The sequence below is a fragment of the Mchenga conophoros genome, linkage group LG6 (genome assembly GCF_057382185.1).
Source record: "Mchenga conophoros isolate Kocher_MC1m ecotype Shallow Benthic linkage group LG6, M_conophoros_male_GT1.1, whole genome shotgun sequence".
Lineage (NCBI taxonomy): Eukaryota > Metazoa > Chordata > Actinopteri > Cichliformes > Cichlidae > Mchenga > Mchenga conophoros.
The window spans coordinates 2,021,488-2,044,846 of NC_140531.1; the positions used below are offsets into that span (position 1 = coordinate 2,021,488).

Sequence of the window (23,359 nt, forward strand, 5' to 3'; positions counted from 1 at the left end):
GCATTGTGTGTTACATTTAAATTTCACTGGAATAAGGAAAGGTGTAGTCAATAATCCTGTTAAATAACTGAGACTACAATATTCACCAGTACTGATTGTGAATTTTGTTATGACTGATTGGTCTACATGAAGTGATAAGTAGTGAAAAAATGTAACCTATTCTTTACTAATCAGGTTTTTAGACTGAAGTGCACATAATGACCCCCACCCCCTCTGAGAAGTGGGTCATCACAAAATCCATTGGTTTTTGTTTTCAATTCTATGATTGCCCCTTCACCAACTGTCCAGTCTTTCAAGAAGCACACACACACACACACACACACACACACACACACACACACACACACACACACACACACACACACACACACACACACACACACACCGTGCCATAATACAGCCGCATCTATGTTTTTCCTGTGGCAGGATTTTAGATTTAATATTAGCGATTTTGTGTCTGTGGCTGCTGATGGGGGACTTGTTTGTGCGCTTATCACAGCGCCTGCTGTCCATTTAATCTCTCCTTTGTGTTGTTGGTGTCTGCGTGTGCGTGTGTTAGTCCTATAACGAGAATACGGGTGCACATACACATATAACAAACATACGTTACTGTGTCAGTGTGTCACATGAAAGGATTAAACCCTCAGCTTATGTAGCATCCAGCCTCAGTGACAATAACGTTCAGCTGCAAGTATTTTAACACGTGTGGGTGCTGCTCTGTGCTGCTCTATCAATTTTATCACGATAAAGAGCAATCATGACGCTCGGCGTTCAGGGGGCGGGGACTGGGGAGGGCTTGCAGGTGCAGAAGGAATACAATACGCTTGTAGGGTGATTGACAGCCCTGTTGTCCAATCACTGTTATTTTTATTGCGATAAGTCTGCTGTTGGACGCTGGCATCAGAGTTTAATAGTACTGAGAAATATGTCGCTCTTTGAGAGTCTGTTACCCAGTAATACTATGGATTTGTGAGAAGAACACGTAATTATTGTGGGATTACGTTTATTTGGCGGCCTCTCGGCGTTGCACGGGCCTGGATAAGTTACAAACCGAGCAGCCTCTTCTACGAACAGTTGGTCAAGCTAGCCGCCTGTAGTAAAATGACGGAAGACGTATCGGTGGGCTGCTAGCTGATTATTTATCTTTGAATTAGCCAGGAACTGGTACAGCTAGCTACCAAGACAAGACCCCATCACCGCTGAAAGGCTGGAGTATGGATTTCTGACGGATACAACGACTTTTCTGTCATTCTAACCGCAGGAAGAAAAAACATGACCAACAGTGAAACATCGGGTTTACTGTGTTTGGAACTGAACCTCGCAGGTGAGATGAATTGTTAGCTAGCTGCTAGCCAGGGTTAAGCAGTACAGACCTAGGTAGCTCACGGTTAGCTCATGTTAATGCTTACTCGGGCAGCAGCGTTATACTGAGCTTTAGCAGTCGGTGGAGTGCCTGTATGAATGGTATTTTTAGATGTCCACATAGCTCATAGTAGCAAGGCAGAGCCCGTGTCTGTGGCCGTACTCTCGCGTCCTGTGGCTCGGCTTCGTTTTCTCCATCCCACTCATTTCATGAAGATAGGCGTGTAAGCTAGCTATCACCGGAATTGAAATCTTAGCGAAATTTTCTCCAATCCCTTTGACGTTAGCACCATTCTCGGTGGCTAATGCTCTGCGTCCCCACCCCGGCTTCAGTGTGGGCTGTGTGTCGCTCACTCGGGGGCTCAGAACATTCCGTCAGCTTCTGCTTCCTGAGTATTGGCAGTGAAGCCCTGACACCACTGCACGGTGTCTCTGAAAGGATGGTAATGATAACGACCACCATGTTAACACTGGCAGCTTCACAGAGCCGTTTAGCGTGACGCCCTGTTCGTCTGTAAAGACCAGCCTGGCAGGGCCGAGTCTGGTCCGCTGCCCGCTTCCTTCATGTAAATCGGGCAGCCGCCTGGCTCTGCGGGATCAGCCGAACATCCCCGCGCTGCACTTGACACGTTACTGGGTTTTTTCCTTTTTCAACGCGATTAAAATGACAATTCACAGCCAGTGTTCGGAGATTATAATCTTTGAGTAAAAGCCATCCTTTTTCCACTTTGCATATATCAAGGCTCTGTCTGCTGCTGGGACTGCAGCAGGATATACACACCCAGTATCTGTGTGTGCATAGGTGCTGACAGCGCTGTAGGCTGCTTCAGATGGAAGGTGGTGCCATTGTGCTTGTAGGTTTTCTTGAAGGGTGGAGATTCTGCCTGATGGGAGCATGAATCCACTGTGAAGTACTGACCAGCTTACATAAGACCCGTTGCTGAAAAGAGGAGAAACTTGTTAGAATTGTACAAGGTCTGTCTGTGGGTTATATGAAGCATTTCCATCTGTGTTTGCACCATTTTGCTCACAAAAATGTAAAGAAATGAGTGGTGGCTCAAGAATTTAGCGAAATACTCCTGGTGCTTTTGGATCCAACAGTTTTGAATGCTCCCTCAGGGTGACCACATACTGCAGTCCTGACATGTGCACTTTCATTTTATTTATTTTTTTTATAACTTTGTTCGATCAAAATGATGTTGTTTTTTCCCTGCCAATTAATCTCTAATAGAAACGGACTGATCCAGGCTTTAAGTGATCTGTTAAGTTTTCATAGCTAACGTTTGTTCACAGCAGTTATCGTAGTTTTATCATTTCTAGTTAGTTTTCAAACTTTTTGTTTTGAATTCAGTTTGGTTTTAGTTTCCAGAGTGGATTGTCTTATTTCCTCTTAGTTTTTATTGTTTCAAGATGTTTAGTTTCAGTTAGTTTTAGTCTTTTTAATCATTACTGTATGGAGGCCATGTGTCAGAGGAAAGTTTTTAAGAAAATTAGTATAGATGGTACAGTAAAAACCTGATTTTTGAAAGCAGATGACTCACGGTGTAATTGTAGACATCGAGAGTCTCAAACATGTCTGTCAACTCGTTGGGTAAGTTTATTTGTTTTATTAACAAACTAACAGATACAAATACTAAGGATATTTCCTCTAGACATTTAGTCTTTTTTTTTTTTTTTTTGTAAGTTTAGAAAACCATTTCAGTTTCTTTTTTTAAATCAAGTCTGGTTTTTATATAACTAAAATGTTTTTCACCTCCAGTAACTGGTTCCTCGTACCTTGATGTGAGAATTATAAAACATTGTCAGTCTGACGGACATTGAAATATAACTCATTCAGGCCTAGGTGGACCCTGGCAGACTGGCCGGCTTTACTCAGTTTCCAGAAATCCGGATTTACTCTGGTAACCACTGGGCATCTCGTATGGGAGCTGTAGTCTGCTACAAAGCCTACAACTCATCAACCCACATGCTTCAACCTGACGTCCACCCTAAAGGTCAGCTTAAAGCCAAGAACCCACACAAAAGACTGAGTGTGGCAGTGAGGGCACAGTCCCACTGAGGCAGTAAGCTAACAACTGTATGTGGAGATGCCCAACGAGCTGCTGCACTGATGTCCTCCACAGAAACACTCAGGAAGGGTCCGTGAGATCGACATTCCTCCGGTGTGACGTGCACGCAGGAAGTTGTAGTCCTGGCACTCGTATGCCATCACAGTGGCCTCCACCAGCACCTAATGTGCCAGTCAGTGATGTGGCATAAGCTTCCTTCATGAGATGAGTCCAGGATACAGAGCTGGTTCCCTTTTCCTAAACCTCTTAGTCCTACTCCCCGTTGAGGGGATTCCCACTTTCCCGGTCTGTGCACCAGGAAGTGTGTTGTGCCCAATGAGGGTAGGTCCTTGCTGCTCCACATGATCAGACTGTAAGCTAACCTGTGCAGTGTCACAGAGCGAGCGCGTCCCACTGTTGAGTCTGTCCTAACCAAGGCATGACTATATTTCAGGAATGGCAGGAAATGCCTGTAAACCAAAAAAACTGCCGTGAGCTCCAAGTGGCAGCAGCTTTTACGAGTGTGATGGAGGAGCTGGTTGAAGAGGGGATCAAATTCAGCCTCAGCATCTTAAACCATGTCCCTATACTAGCTTTCCCAGTTTGTTGCTGGGCTCTGCTGCAGTATCAGAAAGGCAGGGATTGGCCTGTGACGCTGCCAGTCAACGTTCTGCCAGCACACACACATGCAGGCAGTGCCGAGGGGGCGACGGTCTGTCCCCAAGACCCTTATTTTTAGATTTTGACTGTTCTCATCAAATTACCAGTAACACTTTTTACTTAGTTAACAAAAGTCACATACATAAACTAACCTGTAAAGCTACAGAGGTTTGGCCTGTGAGGTAGAATTACTCTTTGGTAGCACAGTCTGACAGCTTATCACAAGACGAAGCATCGTCAGGCCCTGTGTGATGGACCGAGCAGTGAAGGAAACTTAGGCACAGGTTAAAGTCCAAAAAAATGATTTTTTATTTAACCCTAAAAACATAATTGGTTAACTCATGCAAAAAGAATCAAAATCTTGGGCCCATAAAAGAGGTCAAAATAACAAAACTCTACTCAACGTTGACAACACAACTGATAACTCAAACAAACTGACCTAACTTAAGGAGACAAAGGGGAAACTTAAATAGTGGCTGATCAGCCCACAAAAACAGGAGAAGGGCTAAAACACACAAAACCTAACTAAACATAATGAACTCCAATCCCCCCCCATGGTCCTGAGTTATGGCATGAACCAATTTGTAGTCTCCTTTAAAGCTCGCTCCGCCCCTTTTCCACGTCTTGGCTCCTAATCAAGGGACTGGAACAGCTGCAACTACGGTAACGCAGAAAACAAAAAGATCAATCATACATAACAGTGTAAACTAAAATGTGCGCACTTATTTTAGAAGGCAGCGTTATGTGGATATGTGAATTAACTCTAAACCAAAACCAGTTATTTATTGTCCTGTAAATTAATTCCTATATTTAAAGAAAGACATGTGAATGCAAGGTTACTTATAAGCCTCCACACTAACATGGTGGGTATTACCACTGTGTGGCTGTAGGTGCAGCCATCACACCCTGGAAGCACCAACTGCAGTCCGTGGGCAAACTTTGAAGTTGACCATAAAATGATTTTCTGTTTTTGCCATTATACTTTCCATTTGAAGTTTCAGTGTACACTTAAACACGGAGAGTCACACTCTGTCAGATTAGTTCCCTCATTGTCTTTTTCATAGATTTTTACACTTGCAGCATAAGATGGACATTCTTGCTGCCTTCTCCCATCCAAATGCAGGATTACTTCCCAACTCCCTGAATTGGTTCTTGGTCCCCTGGGAAAATCCCTGCTGTGAAACATAAAACATGTCTTCTCATTATTTGATTTGTAAGCAGCACTGCTGATCAGAACAGTCTGAGGAGGTAGTGTTTCCAGCACCACTGACTGCAGCACCTCGAGTTACTGTTTTCTTAATAAAAGTGAATGCAGTCAGTCAGTAATTCCACAGCAGCAGCGTTTGATCCTATTGATCAGTGACAGCTGATCAGTGAATGCAGCTCCCAAAGGCTGTGGAAAATAATAGTTTCTCTTCCTGTTCTTACCACTATAGGAGCATCCTGACCAACCGTGGGACTGGATTCAGCTGTTTGTGACTCCGGACAGATTCTACTGTTCCAGTGTTTCATCTGTTTACCCACCAGACGAGGAAACGTGTTTGCATCCTGAGGAATACTCAGTACACAGCTGGCCTTTGGAACCTCTATTTCCTACATATTAAAGGCACCACTTTTCCCTTCTTGTTGAGGTTGTTTTTAGGGCACGGCTCTGGAGAGACTGTAACCTCCACGGGATTGTTGTGGGGAGGGTGTTATCAATGCCTCAGTGCTCTGCTAGGGAAGGAAGTGGAGGGACGTCCCTGGAGGAGAGGGCACAAAAACACAAAACTGCCTGAAGCTGGGATGCCCGACATTTCTGTTGCATAACTGACACCCATGAAACCATCGGAGGAACAGAGTAGGTCCGTGTTGCCATGGCTGGCTGATGTGATACCACTACCTGTTTACACATAGCCCGGGCCTCCCTGTTTGGCTCTTTCTCAACACTTCCAATACTAATGAAAAGGATACTAATGGATGGTCTACTGGATTTTCCCCCAGTTGTTTTGGAAAGTGTTACCCACTCACAAACTGCCTCCTGTCTTGCGATCACATCTACAGTGCAGCTTGCAGGTGTGGTGGTTTGAATCGGCCACCAGCGGGGTCTAGGGATGCCCCGACACAAGAAAACCAGGCTACTCCATTGGCCCGCTTACAGACTGCTGTTTCTAATACAAGTCCTGGACTGAAGGCCAGTCGGGGTTGATGCATTTTTTAAATTTAAAGCCTGTCCTCGGATCGTTCCCCTGACCTGAGAACATTTTGCTAGTGTGGACGAGCTTGTTGCTGATGTGAAGGACTCGGCTTTTAAAAAACACAAAGCAGTGACATTTTCATCCAGTGCTTTATTTTTCATTCACACTTTTCTTTTTAAGCCTCATCACATTTCTCACTGCTTGCTACCCAAACAGCTCCGCCTCTGCGCTCACCCTTCTCCTATTTGAGGACCAATCAGGCTGCGAGGTTCTGTTACAATTTGAGTTTTTTCACAGCACCAAAGTACTAAATAGTTTTTGTTTTTCACAATTAGCCATTCTCCATTTAAAACTGTACTCTTATCATTTTGCCAATTTTTCTTGTTTTGTTTTGTTGACGTTTGCGGACCAGTTGTTCTGGGACCTTTGGGAAAGACCGCCTTCTGTCGTATTCATACTTGACTGACACGTTGGAATAAACAGAATAGAACTTTAGCGTGTTTGCTCGTGGCACACGGTGGATCAGGCACCTTCCTCTTTACGTTCAGTGGCTTATTTGTGCAGCCTGTCTTCCCACCTGTTTTTTTTTTTTTTTTAGGCAGACGGGGAAACGAGGCTTTTACAGCACAGACCTGTAAGCTTACTTTAATCTGTCACAGTTGATCAGGATTGACCTAAGAACCTGAGATAACAAGCATCCAGCCCTCCTCCCATCTGAGCGTGCAGTAAAGCATTTTTCTCTTTTCCATCTCAGAAGTGAAACCTTCCAACTATTATCGACAGTCCCTGCACACCAAACCCTCTCTGTACACGTAAGGGAACGTTTAAGGCTGATGATAAATGACTTTGGATAGCAGTTAGTGGACACACACATCACTACTAACAGGAAGTGATGCCAGGCAGTAGTAGTAAGAGCGGAGGGCGGGGTCCATCCTCGTCCCCCCTCCCTCATGCTGTAGTCCCGTCCAGCAGACCCCTGCGACCTTCACGCTACGTTCCTGTGTCAGCAGCAGCGTTCTTCCTCGTCGGCTCCACCACGCTCTTCTTCTGTTTCACGTGAGTGCAAACACTGCGCACACACACAGTTCATGGGCTGTGATCATTTCCATTGTTTTATTGCTCCGTTTGGTTATTTTACAGTCAGCGTTGTATGTTTGGGTAGCTCAGACCTTCCCAAAGTGTGGGGCCCGCCCCCTAGGGGGGGCGCAGAGCCATTGCAGGGGGGGGGGGGGGGGGTCGCGGCATGAAAAGGGGAAAAAAAACCCCAACAATGCTTGGACACTGCTAGCACGGGGCTCCCACACAAACACAAAGCAGGAGATGAAGCGTCGCTGAATATGTTTCCAAACCAACTTCATTCTGAGCCAAAGACTAGAAAATCTGGTGAAGCACATCTGCCCTTTGGCTTCACCTGCACAGGTGCTGAGGTAGGTCTCCCTGCAGGTTCCCCTTCTTCAGGAGCAGCGCTGGGCTGTTTAAATCACAGACAAACAGGATCCCACATTCTTGATCTTTAGTTCACAAACACTTGTTGTAATGACTAACTGCTCCTGACATGTTGGAGATGTTTGCTCTTTATACAGTAAAGTTACAGCAGGATACAAATAACATCAGGCTGATCCTGACACAGTTTGTTCCCCCGGTTCAAATCACAGACAAACAGGATCTCACAGCTGTTTATGTTTTTGAACACATTTTGCACAGAGAGAAAAATGTATTGATGCAATGTTGAACATTATTACACAGGAAAAAACAACCACATGTAAAACAATCACACTGTGACGCCTCTGCCTTTGTAAATGGAGGGACAGTAACTGCGTGTAAACCTGCAGATAGAGACAAAATACTGTTCATCTGGGGCCCGTTCTTCGTACCTCGCTAAGTAAGTTAGCTGGATTTGATTATTGATGATTTCGCGTGATCTTGGATCGTTCGGTTCTCCGAAGCTCATCCGGGACTTGCTGTCATAGCAACAGATCCGTAAGCGTAAACCTGCTCGGGAGCAGGTTTACTTTATGTAAACAGGATTAGATCGCGGCCACGCAGGTATGTCCGCTTCATTCATACGAAAGCAACAGCGATATTTTTCCACTGTTTCACCATAAATAAATAACATCAATGTAACTAAAGATAATGCAGCACCTGATCCTTTTATTGATGTCACACAGATACATACAGGTCATTTCCTAAAAAAGGGAAATGTACTATTAACATTCTATTACATGTATGTGATTATTACAGATGTAATTCATATTTCAGAGTAGTAATTGTAAATTACTTCGTGTAATCAAGATGAGAGACCACGGCTATAAAAGCGAAGGTGGATTTGGGAAGCCTGTCGCAGCCATGTCCTGTCCGTATACGCGAGCCACCCATTGCGGAAGGTGCAAGATTGATAAGGAGAGTCCTCAGAATTCAGCGTATATTGCGGGACAGACAGGATCCTTTAGCTCAGCGCGACAGTGTGCTCATTGAGAGATATCGATTTTCCCGTGAGGGTATTATTTACTTATTAACCAACTTGTTGACAAGGGGGGGTGCAGGACCACCACCTGTCTTTTTTTTGCTCTGCCCTTTCTTGGTTGCTGTTATAAACAAACAAACAGATTATTTCAGGGTCTCTTTCCAAGAGACGAAAAGCAATATAAGTGATAAATATTACCATTCTGTAGAATATTCTTATATTTCACTTTTACTTGTTCCCATGTTCTAGTGGGTCCTGTTGTGGCTCTAATGTGAAAGGATATAATGTAATATAATATAATATGATATAATATAATATAATATAATATAATATAATAAATTTACCCTACCGCCTACTGGTGTTGGTCAGAGGGGCCGATGGCACGATATGGCAGCCTGGCTTCTGTCAGTCTGCCGCAGGGCAGCTGTGGCTACAACTGTAGCTGCCTCCACCAGTGTGTGAATGTGAGAGTGACTGAATAGTGGCATTGTGAAGCGCTTTGGGTGCCTTGAAAAGCGCTATATAAATCCACTCCATTATTATTGTTATTATTAAATCACTTACGAGTTTAATTTGTCAGCAACTTCCTGCCAGCCCTCTCTCCTTGCTTTTGCAGCCTTTGCAGTGTTCCCTTGCGTTTTAATTAAACTCTGAAACTCCTGAAATCCCTCACTCAAGAGTTCTTGCTCTGCTGCCGGAAAATACTGAGCGCGCTCCTTCGACATTTTCGCCGACCAATCAAAGGGTTGCCGATCAATGTTTCTACTATCGATGCGTAGCCCCTGTTAAGCCACCCAGTGATCTCACATTACTTCATCCAGCTGTACTAATCGTCAACAACAGGTGTGTTTGGAGAACCGGAATAGAGAGCTCAAAGTTAGCGCGATGATTTGATCTTGGATGTAGTAAGCGAGGTACGAAGAACGGACCCCTGAATATCTGCCATTCTGCAGTTCATCTCATGTAAACAATAACGTGGCCACAGCGTGACGTGGAAAAAGGCACATACCTTTGACGTTGCGTGACGAACTCTGTATGGAGACATGGTTACTAGTGATGGGATTTCCGGCTCTTTTTAGAGAACCGGCTCTTTCAGCTCCGAACCGGCTCTTCAGGTTGTTCTTTGCTTTAATTTATTATTAACAATAATATAAAATTATGCACAAAAGGAATTACTAATGTAAAAAAAGTGGTTTTATTTATATATGTTTATATATAAATATATGCGGTGGCCCCTAGAGACAAAGCACGTACAAACTCCAAAACACATCCCTAGCGTTAACTGAACTTCCAAAACAGAGCTACTTAAATTACACAATTGAAAGCATGTGTGTATTGTTTGTGTATTTGTACACAAGCACTCATATATATTCAAATAATAATAAAAAAAAAAAAAAAAAAAGTTCATTTACCTGTTACTACCACACACCAGATCAGGTCGTTGGTACTTGCTGGCTTGTGTAGCCACTAGGTAACAAAAGCTCAACACTGCCCCCTAGCATCCTGGAGCACTTCTGTTGTGTTTTGCTGCGGAGTTTGTATGTGCTTTGTCTCTAGGGGCCACCGTAAATATACTTTTATTTATCCACTCTACATAAAATGTAATAAATAAATCATATAATACAAAAACCAACTATTCACATTTCAACTTTTAACTATTTAAATTTTCAGCTTTTTTCTTTTAAACAAATTTAAAGTGAAACAACACAAAACACTGCAAACCACAACACAATTAAGTATAAATTACAATATGAAAACAAAAAGAAGATGCACATTCTCTGTCATATGGGCCTGCATGAATAAACTTTCTGAATCCTTTATCACCTGCAACTGAAAATAGCTGTGGATGATTACTATACCTTTCTAATGGGACGTTGTTGTCCCTGCCTCTCTCTCTCTCTCTGTGCTACTGCGAGTGTAACAGTGTAACTACCGCCCCTCCCCCCTCTGCCCAGCGTAAAGCACACGGCTCGCATGCGGAGTGAAGCGGAAAAAAGTGCGAGAGGGAGAGAGAGAGGGAGGGTGAGAAAGAAAAAAGAAAAAAAAAACCCACGGCTCCCAATAAGGAGCCGGCTCACGTCAAAGACCCGGCTCTAAGAGCCGTTTCGTTCGCGACCGAAACATCACTACTACGGTAGCCGTAATGCTCCGACAATCCATCAAGCGCTGCAGCTCCGTAGCTTAGCAAAGTCGAACTAAAACATTTATTGACAGATTGCTGAGCGCCATGTATCACATAAAAACGGTTTGCGGTCAGTAAGCACAACCAGAATTCATACATAAGGCGCGCTGTCGATTTTAGGCCATGCATGTCGTTAGCGCGGTTAGCTCACTAACACGTTGACGCCGTCCAGCCCCACGCACGGGGCGATCCGCGGTAACTCGTTAACGGAGATTTGCCGTCTCCATCTTGTCCTTGCCTGCAGGTGAAGCGATGGGGGAGAAGGGGGAGTTGTGTTCAGTGCAGGAGAGGCGAGGCTCAGTAACGTTGCGTAGAGACAAAAGTGGACGAAAGAGAGGCAAACTTGTGGCTCCACAAGTATAATTATAACGTAACATAGACTATATCGATATGAAGGATATTGTCACATCTTATATCTCGTATGAAAATATATCAATATTTTTTTAAAAACCTCGATATATCGCCCAGCCCTAAACCAAAGCTGTGTAAAGCGCCTGTTCTCAGTGATATTAACACGTCTGCAGTTTGTTGCGATGCACTTGGCGTCAGTCAGTGTCCGAGGTAGACTTACTGAGTCCCCGATGCTCCCTGAGTGGTTTGTCGCAAAGTGCTAGCAGCATCCCCGGCTAACGTGTGCTTCGTGTCAATGTGATATTTTAAGCTGGAAGTGATTCGGTGAAAAGAAAATTCCTTCTTGCACAATGTGCATAATACTTTATATCAGCCGACTGTTCCGTCTTATTTGTTTTAATGCTCAAATGTCCAATCGAGAGGGCTGATGTGCGTTTATCATCTTCCTACTGAGTTGATTGGTTCAGTTGCCCGTCACTACCAGACCTATTGCCCAGTCGGGCATGTGGGGAGGTAACTGTACTTGGACAAACTGCATGAAATGCGCTGACAGAAACATTTCAGGGATTTTGAGGCATTCTGCACTCCAGATGCGTTAAATGTGTGAAAAATTTTAATCGCATTGACTGTGATGGCAGATTAATTTGTGTAAATGCGTTAATTAGTTATATTATGATGAAAATATCAGATGCAATCATTACATTTGGTTTTGGCTGCACATGCAGGACGTAGAGATTCATTTATGACCAAACATGAGGTTTAAAACTCTTTTCTAAACTCTTCAGCACCCTGTGGCACGTATGTCACTCTCTCTGACATTAAAAGTTAGGCAAATAGACAAACGAGTGCACACAAACTGAGCATGAATATTTCATGCAGCAACCTGGGAGCCAAAAGTCATTGTTTAACTTAAACTAATGAACATTTTAAAGTGTTTTTTCCAGCCGTACGTGAGTAATTAAGTCAAATGTGACTATCACATGTAAACGGAGTGCATACCTGTAACATGTTCCAAAGAGCGGCCGTGTTGTTCTGCTTCAGCAGGATTACCAACCATTTCACACTCTCATGCTCATGTGTTCCTCCCTAATGTTTAACATATAAAACCAGAGTCGCTCCTCTTCTTATGAATGTTGGGAGCACTGGTCTTTAATCTTCTGCTTCCTGCCTGCTCTTCATTCAGGTGGTCAGTGAATAAGGGGCGGGTTTAAAAATCGATTTTAGTTTGAATAAAGTGACATCGATTCAATAAATCCTGAATCGATTTTTAAATATAAATGTATTTTGTCAGAAATGCCAGAATCTCAGCTTAAAGCTCACAAAACTACGTCAACAACCGGCGAACAGCTAAAACAGGAAATGAGCGCCGGTAGTCCACGGAGTCCACAGCGTGGATCGTGGACACGTCGGGTGCTGAACGCAGACATCTCACAGATTCTGATGCTGCAGGTTGAGTAACTCCGACTAAAACTGACTGAACCCGCAGCAAAAGGAGATCCAAACTACACTTCATGTTTGATAAGCATCGTCATCTCGGACCTTTGCTGTTTTGCTTCCACCACGATAAAATCACACTTCCTGCACAGCTCTCTCTGTACTTCAAGAACAGTTTCCCGCCTCAGATCTGTTTCTGCATTACTCTCTGCTTATTAAGCATCAGCCTACTGTTGTCAAAGAAATGTAAACTTTTAAAAATTATACCAAATTACAAACTCTCAGCTGTGTCTCTGATCAAACTCTGTAACTTTGCTCCGCTTCTCTTCAGCAGCATCAGCTAATGTTCAGATGTTGATTGGTGGATTTATTATCTGCTATAAAAGCCAGGCCAGGAAAATCTCCTTCATGTTTTATCCTCAGTTCCTTTGACACAAAGACATCTGCTGTGATGTTCACACCTCTGAAGTCTCACAGCGTCAGCTTTGTTTGTATACACAGATACAAAAATGTGGACATGTACTGATAAATGATCAGAGTTATAATATTTCTGAATCGAATCGGGAGCTTGTGAATCAGAATTGGATCAGTGGTAGAAATCAGTGACGACGCCCAGCCCGACACTTAATCTTGTTCAATAATCAACTTTGATTCAAACTCTTCTTCTTTTTTGTACCTGAGCCACAGCACGTAGCTAAATACTGCCAGTACCACAGACGATCCACTCAGAATGATTCTCACTCACTAGCATATCCATGGTGGTGGGAACAGAGTTGGTGATGAGCAGGTTTCACGAACACAGCTGTTGGTTTACGTGTGCGTGCAGAGCGAGAACATTTCTGTGCACACGTTAATGAATGAGGCCCAGCACGTCCAGTTAGGGTTGTGCTGATGGACGCCGCGTCACAAATCATTGATGGTCAAAGTAAGCAGTGGTAGCTCGCTAGTCCAGACCATTTCAATTTCACTGCTCCTCTAATGCATTCTAGTTTTAATAATAATAATTATGACTATAACAACACTGTATTACAATGATGATGATAATTTCAATCTGCATTGGTACGGTTTCCTCCTGCCCAGACACACAAAACGTGTGTGTGTGTGTGTGTGTGTGTGTGTGTGTGTGGCACTGGCCTATCATCATCAAATAAAAGAAAGCAGAGGAATTTTGTGTGTGATGTACTTCAGTGCTCCACTGTAGTGTGACGGTGCATCTGCAGAGACACTTGTTTCCATTTTTGCCTCTTACCTGTAAAAGGCCAATGGAGTCATTGGCTGCTGGGCGGCCACTGAAATGATCCCATCGGTGTATCTAGTAGGAGTCTGAGGGCTAGCACTAGCTGCCAGTATGTATTTATTTTATCCCACTGGTGGTTTTTGTCCCAAAGCTATAAACACTGTGCCATGTGCACGTTGTGTGCTTTGTGGAGGGTGGATAACCTCCCCTGCTACATGGTGGGAATGTTGTCGTCCACTGGTGATGCCAGAGGGGAACAAAAGGACCATGGGAGTATTGAGCAACCTCACCCCCAATTCATTGTTGACATTAACCCCTTAACTCGCCAGGATGTTCCCAACAGGTTCACTTACCTGCCACACACATGATAGCATACATTTAGGGGGGTAAGCAGACTCTGTGAGTGTGAGAATGCTAAGCCAATGAGGTTACAGACTATTATCAGTAATCTTGCAAACACCTCACTCTGGTGTGCACGTGTGTCAGGAAGTGTGAGGAAAAAATAGTGGGCGTGTGTCCTCTGTAGGAGAAACATGAATATGTCAGATTGGCGTGCATGCGTGGGAGAGGGGGGCTCATTATGGTGGTCAGTCAGCTCTGTGCATCAGATTAGTGAAGAGAAAATAGGCCAACATCTGTCACCCTGACAAAAGCTCATCATCTGGTCTGCCACTCTTTGTTCCCCTGCTGTATTCTGTCATGTTGCCGTGTATGACAGTTAAAATGGAGATGGTCTTTTTATGATCCCAGTGTCTAATAACTAACAAAAAACAAAAACGCCCCACACAAGTTCAGGATCAGAAAGATCCAGATTTTAAAATCATGATTGTTACCATCCAGGATCACATAATTCATGTTGCTTTTGTTTTTCAAAGGCGTCCAGCACTGGACCACTCGCATCCAGAGTGGTTTATTCTTTATTGTTTGTTCATTTATTTCAAACATGTAAACAATATACAGGTACATGTAGTAAAGAAAATAAGAGAGAAAAAAATACTATACAAAAGTCAATACTTTTCAATATTGCTACTGTTCTGATTCATTTACATGCAGGGCTCGCAAACTTTCAAAACCCCTGGTAGCCCTTCGGGCAGGGACTCGTCAGTTTTAGCCCAAAATAAATGTAAGTAGCCCGAATAAAAAAGAGAGCAATTTTTTGATTGATGTTTTGTTTCTGTTACAATATTATACATTAAAGTATAATATTGTAACGGAAACAAAACATCAATCAAAAATAGTTTAAACACAAATTACAACATTGTATAAAAATTACAATCATCAACTCAAACACTTGGTTCTAATTGAACAGAAGTTTCTATGAACTTGTAAGAACTGTGTAGGACATGAATCAGTCTGTCAGAGCCTCAATCTGACATTTCCACTGAAGTCACGGGTAAGAGACAAGTGGAACCAAGATCGAGGCCGTTTGCGTTTTGAAGTTTGCACAGACTGCTGCATTGTGCCAGTGGTCGTTCACTCTTTGCAACATAGTAGCTGTTTTAAACTGATTTTTCAGGTTTATTTTTAGTTTGTTATTTGCAATTGGTGTTTGTTCTGGGAAAGATATTGCAGACTGAGCAATAATGCATTTCTTGCATTTCTCATGGGTTCTAATGGGGGCCTTTCTTAACTCATTCACTGCCATTGACGTCTATAGCCGTCAATTGCAGTGTATGAGTCAATGGGTTTAACTCATTCACTGCCAATGGCTGGCAGTGAATGAGTTAAAATGACTGGTCCCAGTAACAAAGGCGCTTGTCAGTTCAGAAATCGAGGGAAAACCAACAACACACCCGGCAGAACATTATGTTATTTACACGGGTGCACATAAGTGGTCCGCATGTGCGCATTCGCTGTCAAAATAAAAGACGCACACCAGATAAGAAGTTGCAGCGCGCGTTTGCGTCCATATAAAAGGCTGTTTTTGTCCTAGAGTGGGATTTTCACGGCACATTCTGCACCACATCTCTGTGCGTTCATCATTTGTTTGAAGCCAGCTCACCTCCTGCAACCACTTTTCCGAGAATACGCGCTTCTTTTGTAGTTCGGACTCCTTCTGACATTTCTTTGGAGGTGGAGGAACATCACAGTAATTGCTTAAAGGAGCTTCTTCGACATCTTTAAGAGTTCTAAACAAATGTCTGTCCTCCTCCAGAAAATCTTATGTACGCAAACACGTGTTGCAACTTCTTATCTTGTGCGTGTTTTTTATTTTGACAGCGAATGCGCACCTGCGGACCACTTATGTGCAGCCCTGGTTATTTAGCTCGTCATATTGCAGCCACAGAAATTCTTTTGTCCATGAAACCATAAAGCTGCACTTTCTTTTTGCCTTATAGTCTGATTTGTCATAACTTCTCCGTTTTGTGGTAAGCTTTTCTTTGGCTGTCACTTCTTCACCCTGACCTGTCTTATTTGGCTCAGCAGAACTAAAATATATATCTGTCTGTGAAGGTTCTCAGTCATCCAGGTCATCGTAGTCAAATATAAATCCTGCTGCTTTTACACACGGACTCACATAAGCTCAGCGATTCTCTGCGCGATCAACCTCTCACATGTTTAAGCTGCGGGAGATTTCACTTGTCATGTTTGCATAGTAAGCTAACGATTGATAAGACGATGTCAGAGGAATTGGTGCGCAAATTATCATCACTCACAGATCAGTGCTGTCGCTCTCTATACACAGTTCGCACGATTGCAAAGTGAAAGCAAAAAAACAAGCGCAAATTCAAACGCGATTTCAATATGTCACATATTGACAGTGGCTCACCGATGCCAATGACATAATTACCCAGCTACATTTCCGAAAGAATGCAAAAGCATTGACATATATTTTTCCTTCCTACGATAGGCCAACGGGCAGGGCAGAGATAGATTTTGGTAGCCCGACTGAAAAAATCGCTAGCTCCGGGACGTCGGGCTAGCGATTTTGCGAGCCCTGACATGTTGAAAGTGAGTGGGAAGAAGTAAACACTTATTTAATCCCACCCCTTTGCCATGAGTTATCAGTTAATATTTAGTCAGCTTCCTTACTGATATAATCTGTAATTAAAATAGTGAACATCTATCTATCGATCGATCCCTGCAGGAGCACACCAGGGTGCTGTTCTGATAGATCCAAGAATAGACAAATAGTGGAAGTTAGCAGAACAGCTCCTTTATAAACATTTTCCTTAGAAAACACATGGTGCTGCAGCTTTGCTACAAAGACCGCAGCCTCACGTTTAACGACACTCAGCTCTAACAGTTCTGTAATGCATTTGTTTGGACATCTCCAACGTGAGGCTTGGTCTTGTTTCAGGTGTCCGTGGCTTTCAGAGCGTTTCTCAGTGGCCATCCCCATCTACAATGGCATCATCTTCCTCTTTGTTTTGGCTAACTTCTGTATGGCCACATTCATGGACCCTGGCATCTTCCCCCGAGGTGAGTGCACGGATGGTTGAATGAATGCCTTTAATGCTGGGTGTCACCAAACAGGTAAGTTGTGTCGAACAGGCAGGACTTGGATGAAGTGATGGATTAAAGCTGCAGAGCGCAGCAGCACCTCAGTGAGGCGCGCTGCACAGGAAGCGTGCCGCGGCTCAGTCGTTGGGATGTCTTACGTCCTTCTAATTTGATTTTGTCGAAAACAAAATTACATCTAAAATTCAAAAGGGCCGTCTACCCATCACCACCACCAGGGTGTAGCTACAAATGGAAACTCCAAATTGAACACAAAAGCCTCATTGTGGTGTGAGGTCTGTTCATACTATTGTGATAGATACAGTGGAGCTGTGAAGTTTAGCAGCAGGCATCATTTAAGGTCGCGTGTTCATTTTAATCCGATTCTCCTCATGTAAAGTAAGCTTTGACACGGTTTTTAGGTTTGATTAGTTGTTATCATTTAGATCATTATGGTGAACACAACAACAGCTAACAGATAAAATAATGTAATTATTACGGAACATAAACATTATGAGTTTTGGATAACGTGTGTTGTTAGTTATACTAAACATTTTAAAACTGGCCTCACAGCTGGCTACAAAAACCGTTCGTGTTGTCCACATCTGCATGCGGTCGCCTCGCCCCGTCGTCCACGCTGCTGTTCTGGATTTGACTCTTTATTTGGTGGGATTAGCTCTCCACACTGTGGATTCTCTGCTAGGATCCCCACAGTTCAGAACTTCCGTCCACCCAGTTGTCCATGCGTTCAGTCACACGCTCTGCTTTTTTATTTAACTGCAGTCCTCTGTGTTTTTAGCTAGCTATCTCTGGCTCATGTCAGAGCAGCCTCTTATCAGAATGTGTGTTCCTAGGCAACCCAACACCAGTGAATTTACATTATATTTTACATTCATTTCTGTTTTGTTTTTTATTTCTTTTGATCTGAGTCTGAGGTGAAAAGTCTGACACGAAATATGAGATGATGAGGTTTCAGTGTAGTCACAGGATTGTTAAAATACCGAGGGGTCAGAGGGCCCTTTGTTTGACTGACACGGAGAGGCGACCCGTGACCCTTTCCACACGACTGGCTTGTTTGAAACTGTAAAAAACAGTTGCTATGAAAGAGTAAATAGTTTCTACAGACTGAAACCTTCTTTGTAGTCCATCATTTGAACGTGGACGCCTACGGTCAAACTCGGGTGGACTGAGTGGGCAGCTGCAAGCTTTGGCACTTTCACTGTCTCACTTTTGACCAATAGATCGTCAGTTTTAGGATTGTGTGTGTTCTCTGTGCAGCCGAGGAGGACGAGGACAAAGAAGACGATTTCCGCGCTCCACTGTACAAGACGGTGGAGATCAGAGGGATCCAGGTCAGGATGAAGTGGTGTTCAACCTGCCGCTTCTACAGGCCGCCACGCTGCTCCCACTGTTCTGTCTGTGACAACTGTGTTGAGGTGTGTTTGACTTTTTACATTTACTCATTTATTCTTCATATGAACAGTCTGAATGTTGCACGCTGAGTAAGCCTGCACTATAAACAGCCCAGTTTGATCTGAAACAGTCTGAATCATTGTATGCGTCTGTGGTTAGTGAGCCGTGTCCACAACTCTGTGATTTTCACACTTTCAAACCCTCGCCCGGCTGGTTTTGGCATGTGGTTATCATCATTGTTATAAATCTTTAGATGTGTTTAGAAGATGTAACTCAAGGACATGTCTTTGCTCTGCAGCTGTCCTGTTAGTGTATGATGGAAGGAGGAGTGTCAGTGTTGATGGGTGCAAACGAGTTGGACAGCCTGTAGTCGTCCTTTGAATAACACGGTACTCCAGCTCAAGCACGACCTGTAACAGGAGTTTACTGCAGTTTTGGACCTGAAAATGTTTCAGTATCTACTCCTTACTTACACTCCTTCCACTGGGCACGTGTGTAGCCAAACTGTAGCTGATGCTAAGCCAGTGAAAATGGTCTTGATGGGCCTCTCAGGCTACATACGTGTTTGCTAATGGTTTCCACAGAATGGCTGCCTCGTGTCCATCATCAGGCAAGACAGCAGTGACGCACCTCTATCTGTTCGCTGTCTCAGAGACATGACTCTAAACTCAGTGCACAATCTTAAATGGCCTGATATGTTCACACTGCAGCCTTCTACTGCAGAGGACAAGCTGAAGATGATGATGGCACCTCTCGTGCCGATTGCAGTTTAAATATTTAGAGGTGTCATTGCAGGTGTGTCAACATGACGTTTGAGCCGAGTTTAAGTTCTTAAGTAACTGTGTGTGGAACAGAACCTGACGACGAATAGGCTTTAAAAGCCAGGAAACATTATTTGGGCACACCGGTGTGATGTGCTGACTACCTAAATCCACCGATCGACTCCTCTCTGAGCGTCAGCTACATGTTTTTCCCCCATTGGCAGAGAGCTGCAGTGAAACATGCAGCTAGCAGCGTTCCACGTTAAGCCAGCACTCACTGTCTCTTTCTCCAGTTACAGTGACAAACAGGAGAAAATCACACTGTCCTTAATCCAGTAAAGAACTGGCTGCCAGGCCAAAATCAAATATGGCTGACCTTGGGATTGTGTGCTCTGTGCAATATGTCTGTGAAGGTTCTCAGTCATCCAGCTCATCACAGTCTAAGGTCTGTGGGAGTAACTCACCAAGAGGGAAACTCAATTTTCAAGGATGCCAATGTTCACATTTTGGACAGATGGTTTGAAAGAGGAGTGAAAGAAGCATCTATGTCCACTGTGAGCGACCATCTTTGAACAGAGGCGGGGCTTACGACACCAACTGTCTGCCATCTATAATCCAGTGTTGAGATCCTTCCCAGACGCCTTAACGCCCACTCACATCCTGGGCCATCTGACCTCAGGAAATCACATGATAGGGTGGGGCCAGGTTTCACAATGACCTCATCCGAAACCTTGGCTGATTGTGACCTACACCTGCTTTCACACCTTAGCTCGTGTGATTAGGTAGAGGATCACCAGGGGTCCTTTTGTCCCTCTGTGGGGGGAAACTCCCACAGGGTTTAAATCTGGGACTCTCCACCATTTGACCCTCGAACTGAAGAAGCTTCTCGGATGAGAGGTGAAACGTCTTCAAGCAACTTAAAGAAGTCCAGACGCTTCTCTTTGCAAGCTCCTTAGTAGGGATGGGTATCGTTTAGGTTTTATCCGCTGCCAAACCGGTACTTTTGAAACGGTGCCGGTGCTCAAACTGGTGCTTAAAGAATGGAGAGCACAAACTTTGTCCAAAAAGCTCTCGTGTTTTTATTTTTAGCAGTCTCTTTTTTTCTGCAAAATGATAAGCACGGTCCAGCCCCATGCACGGGCGATCCGCACTAACTCGCTAAGGGAGATTTACCACACCCACAGTAGATGTGCTCTTTTAAAGAAACGCTATGCGTCGCCAGGTGTTTCATCAGATTCGAGGTGTTACCTCCTTTGACAGCATCACAGTATCAGCTTAAAGCTTAAAGCAAAAGATGAGTTTGCATCTTTTGCTGTGAAGTACAGCCAGACTTTGACCGCTTCACCTTGGGCATTTTTAATCTGTAGCTCTGCTCTAAAAGAACGTACGTACCTGGCCCCGCCTACTACGCTTGCAGAGGTAAAATGATTGGCTGGAATCCAAAGTGTGTGACATCTCAGGGGAAATAAAGCAGCGAAATGTGCGCTGCTTTTCGGTCTGGTTTCTACCGTTTATGTCAGAACCATAATGGCACCGGATACCGGTACCCATCCCTACTCCTTAGTGCTCTGTGTGAGTGTGCATGTGTAACCCAGGAAGTGGCATGCTGCCAACAGACAGTCAGTCGTTTACAGGGTTTCCATGATAGAGCACTGGCAGTCCGTCCCAGGCTCTGTTCTGCATTTGTCTGAATCTATTTGAATGTTCCAGGTTCAAAGGTAATCTGCGTTGCTCATCTGCAGCAGTCCAGGTGTTGGATCCGTGTTTGTATCAGCAGATGACCAAAGATCTCTGATCTCAGGACTAAACAGTTGTTGATATTGTGACCTTCCTCTGAACATGCAGTTGTACAATATTTCAAGCCTCTTCTCTTGGGATCACATGGGAGAGTTGTAATCAGAGTATTCTGGTGAAAGTATGTCACATTCCCAACCTGCAGATGACAGTTCTGTGTATCTGTTGAGGACTTAATGAGGTTAGACAGGAAAGGTGGTGCATGGAAATAATGCTTCTTAATGGCTGCATTCCTATTTCAGCCTCCTCTGACGGTGTCTTAAATGTCCCCCTGACTCTGCAGGACTTCGACCATCATTGTCCGTGGGTGAACAACTGCATCGGCAGGAGAAACTACCGCTACTTCTTTCTCTTCCTGCTGTCTCTGACAGCCCACATCATGGCTGTGTTTGGCTTTGGGCTGCTCTTCATCCTCTACCATCGGCAGAACATTGACCGCCTGCACGCCATTGTCACGTATCCTTTCATGTCTCGTGGATCTGGTACTCTCATCTGGTTTTACATTGCTGAGTTACTGTCAGGTTGTTTAAATGAGGCACTCTTTTTTTTTTTTTTTTTTTTTCCCCCCACTGTGGCGTGGGAAGATTTCACGTAGCTTCCTAAGAAAAGATGGTCCAACCCCACCCAATCTGATCTTTGAATGAGAATGAAAACACACGATATAAACGCACGAATCTGCATAAACTGGCCTAGGACAGGAGTACATTCTGGCTTTGCTCGCCCCACACACACCACATGTTGTTTTGTCCATCACTGCTCTCCATAGGCCTTGATCTGTTGAATGTAATGTTTAAGATGCTAAGGTCCTTGACCCCCCACCCGTGCTCTCAGGCTCGCAGTAATGTGTGTCGCAGGCCTGTTCTTCATCCCTGTCGCTGGCCTCACTGGCTTCCACATAGTCCTTGTGGCTAGAGGCAGGACGACCAACGAACAAGTAAGTAGAAGTCAGTGTTGCACACATGTACACCAGGAACCCAGGAGTTAGCTCATTCAGTTCAGGTCAGTCTTATTTATATAGTGCCAATTTGTAACAACGGTTGTTTAAAGACACTTTATATTAGGTAGAGATCACAGACAGAGAACCCCAAATATCAGACAACCACACGGTGACAGTGGCAAGGAAAAACGTCCTCTTTGGCCCTTCCACTGTGCACTGTGGCATAGGGAAGGATGTTTGTTTTCCTGGCAGAGAGACGGTGGTTATCCTTCAAACGGTCCTCACGTCCTACTGAGTGCATTAATTTGAAAGTGGATACAGGTTAACAGCCATTTAACCCCACCCCCCACCCCCCTCCCCGCATTGTTATATTCTCCATGTAAGTTTTTGTGACGTGTCTGTCTCCAGGTAACGGGGAAGTTCAGAGGAGGTGTTAACCCTTTCACCAATGGCTGTTGGAAGAATGTCTCTCATGTCCTCTGCAGCTCACAGGCACCCAGGTCCGTTCTTTGTTTCCCCTTTTTATTGGACTCTCTTGTCGAGTGTCGAGAGCATTACCCTGTAGCTCATCACACTTCCTGTTTTTAAAATGAATTTCTTAAAACTGGCCACTGAATAGTGTAATAACAGAAACAGCTGGTGAGAAACTAAACCATCTGTGAGCTGTTGCTTTGGTGTTAGTGTTGAAAGTGATCAGATGTAGGATTAAGAGGAATTTGGATTTGATACCAATCATTAGCACTGTACTGATGTGAATGCTCTCCGCAGGTATCTGGGCAGGAGAAAGTGTGCACAGAGTGTGAGTCTGCAGCCTCCTTTTCTTCGGCCACAGCTGACAGAGGCCCAGCTGGCTGCAAAGATACTGGACAATGGCATACAGGGAGATCTGCACAGGGTAAGAGGTGCAGCAAAGGTGCTCGTGAAGCTAACGTGCCACAAACTGTGCTGTGCTGGCTGCTTCAGCCTGCCGGTAATAAACAAGGGTTATGCAAGGGAGCTGTGCTTCTCATTCAAATCTGCACTTGATAAGTTTGCATATAGGCAGGTCCAGATGGCAGCGAGAGCTCTAAAAGCTGTTTGAAATTCAACAGGCAGAAA

The 23,359-nt window shown here is 44.1% G+C and overlaps 1 protein-coding gene across 2 annotated transcripts in view; it reads left to right on the forward strand.

Moving 5' to 3' along the window:
• The first annotated feature begins 858 nt into the window (after window positions 1–858).
• zdhhc5a (zDHHC palmitoyltransferase 5a) overlaps window positions 859–23,359 on the forward strand; it is a 31,987-nt gene continuing 9,486 nt past the window's right edge. For both annotated transcript variants that reach the window (XR_014892622.1, XM_085275802.1), the window contains exons 1-8: window positions 859–1,324; window positions 5,507–7,303; window positions 17,217–17,338; window positions 18,635–18,792; window positions 21,608–21,780; window positions 22,156–22,258; window positions 22,670–22,761; window positions 23,030–23,156. Coding sequence is in view for 1 of the 2 variants with exons in the window: in XM_085275802.1 (XP_085131928.1) it covers window positions 7,140–7,303; window positions 17,217–17,338; window positions 18,635–18,792; window positions 21,608–21,780; window positions 22,156–22,258; window positions 22,670–22,761; window positions 23,030–23,156 (939 nt within the window). In the remaining variant the exon portion in view is untranslated. The remainder of the gene's footprint in view (window positions 1,325–5,506; window positions 7,304–17,216; window positions 17,339–18,634; window positions 18,793–21,607; window positions 21,781–22,155; window positions 22,259–22,669; window positions 22,762–23,029; window positions 23,157–23,359) is intronic.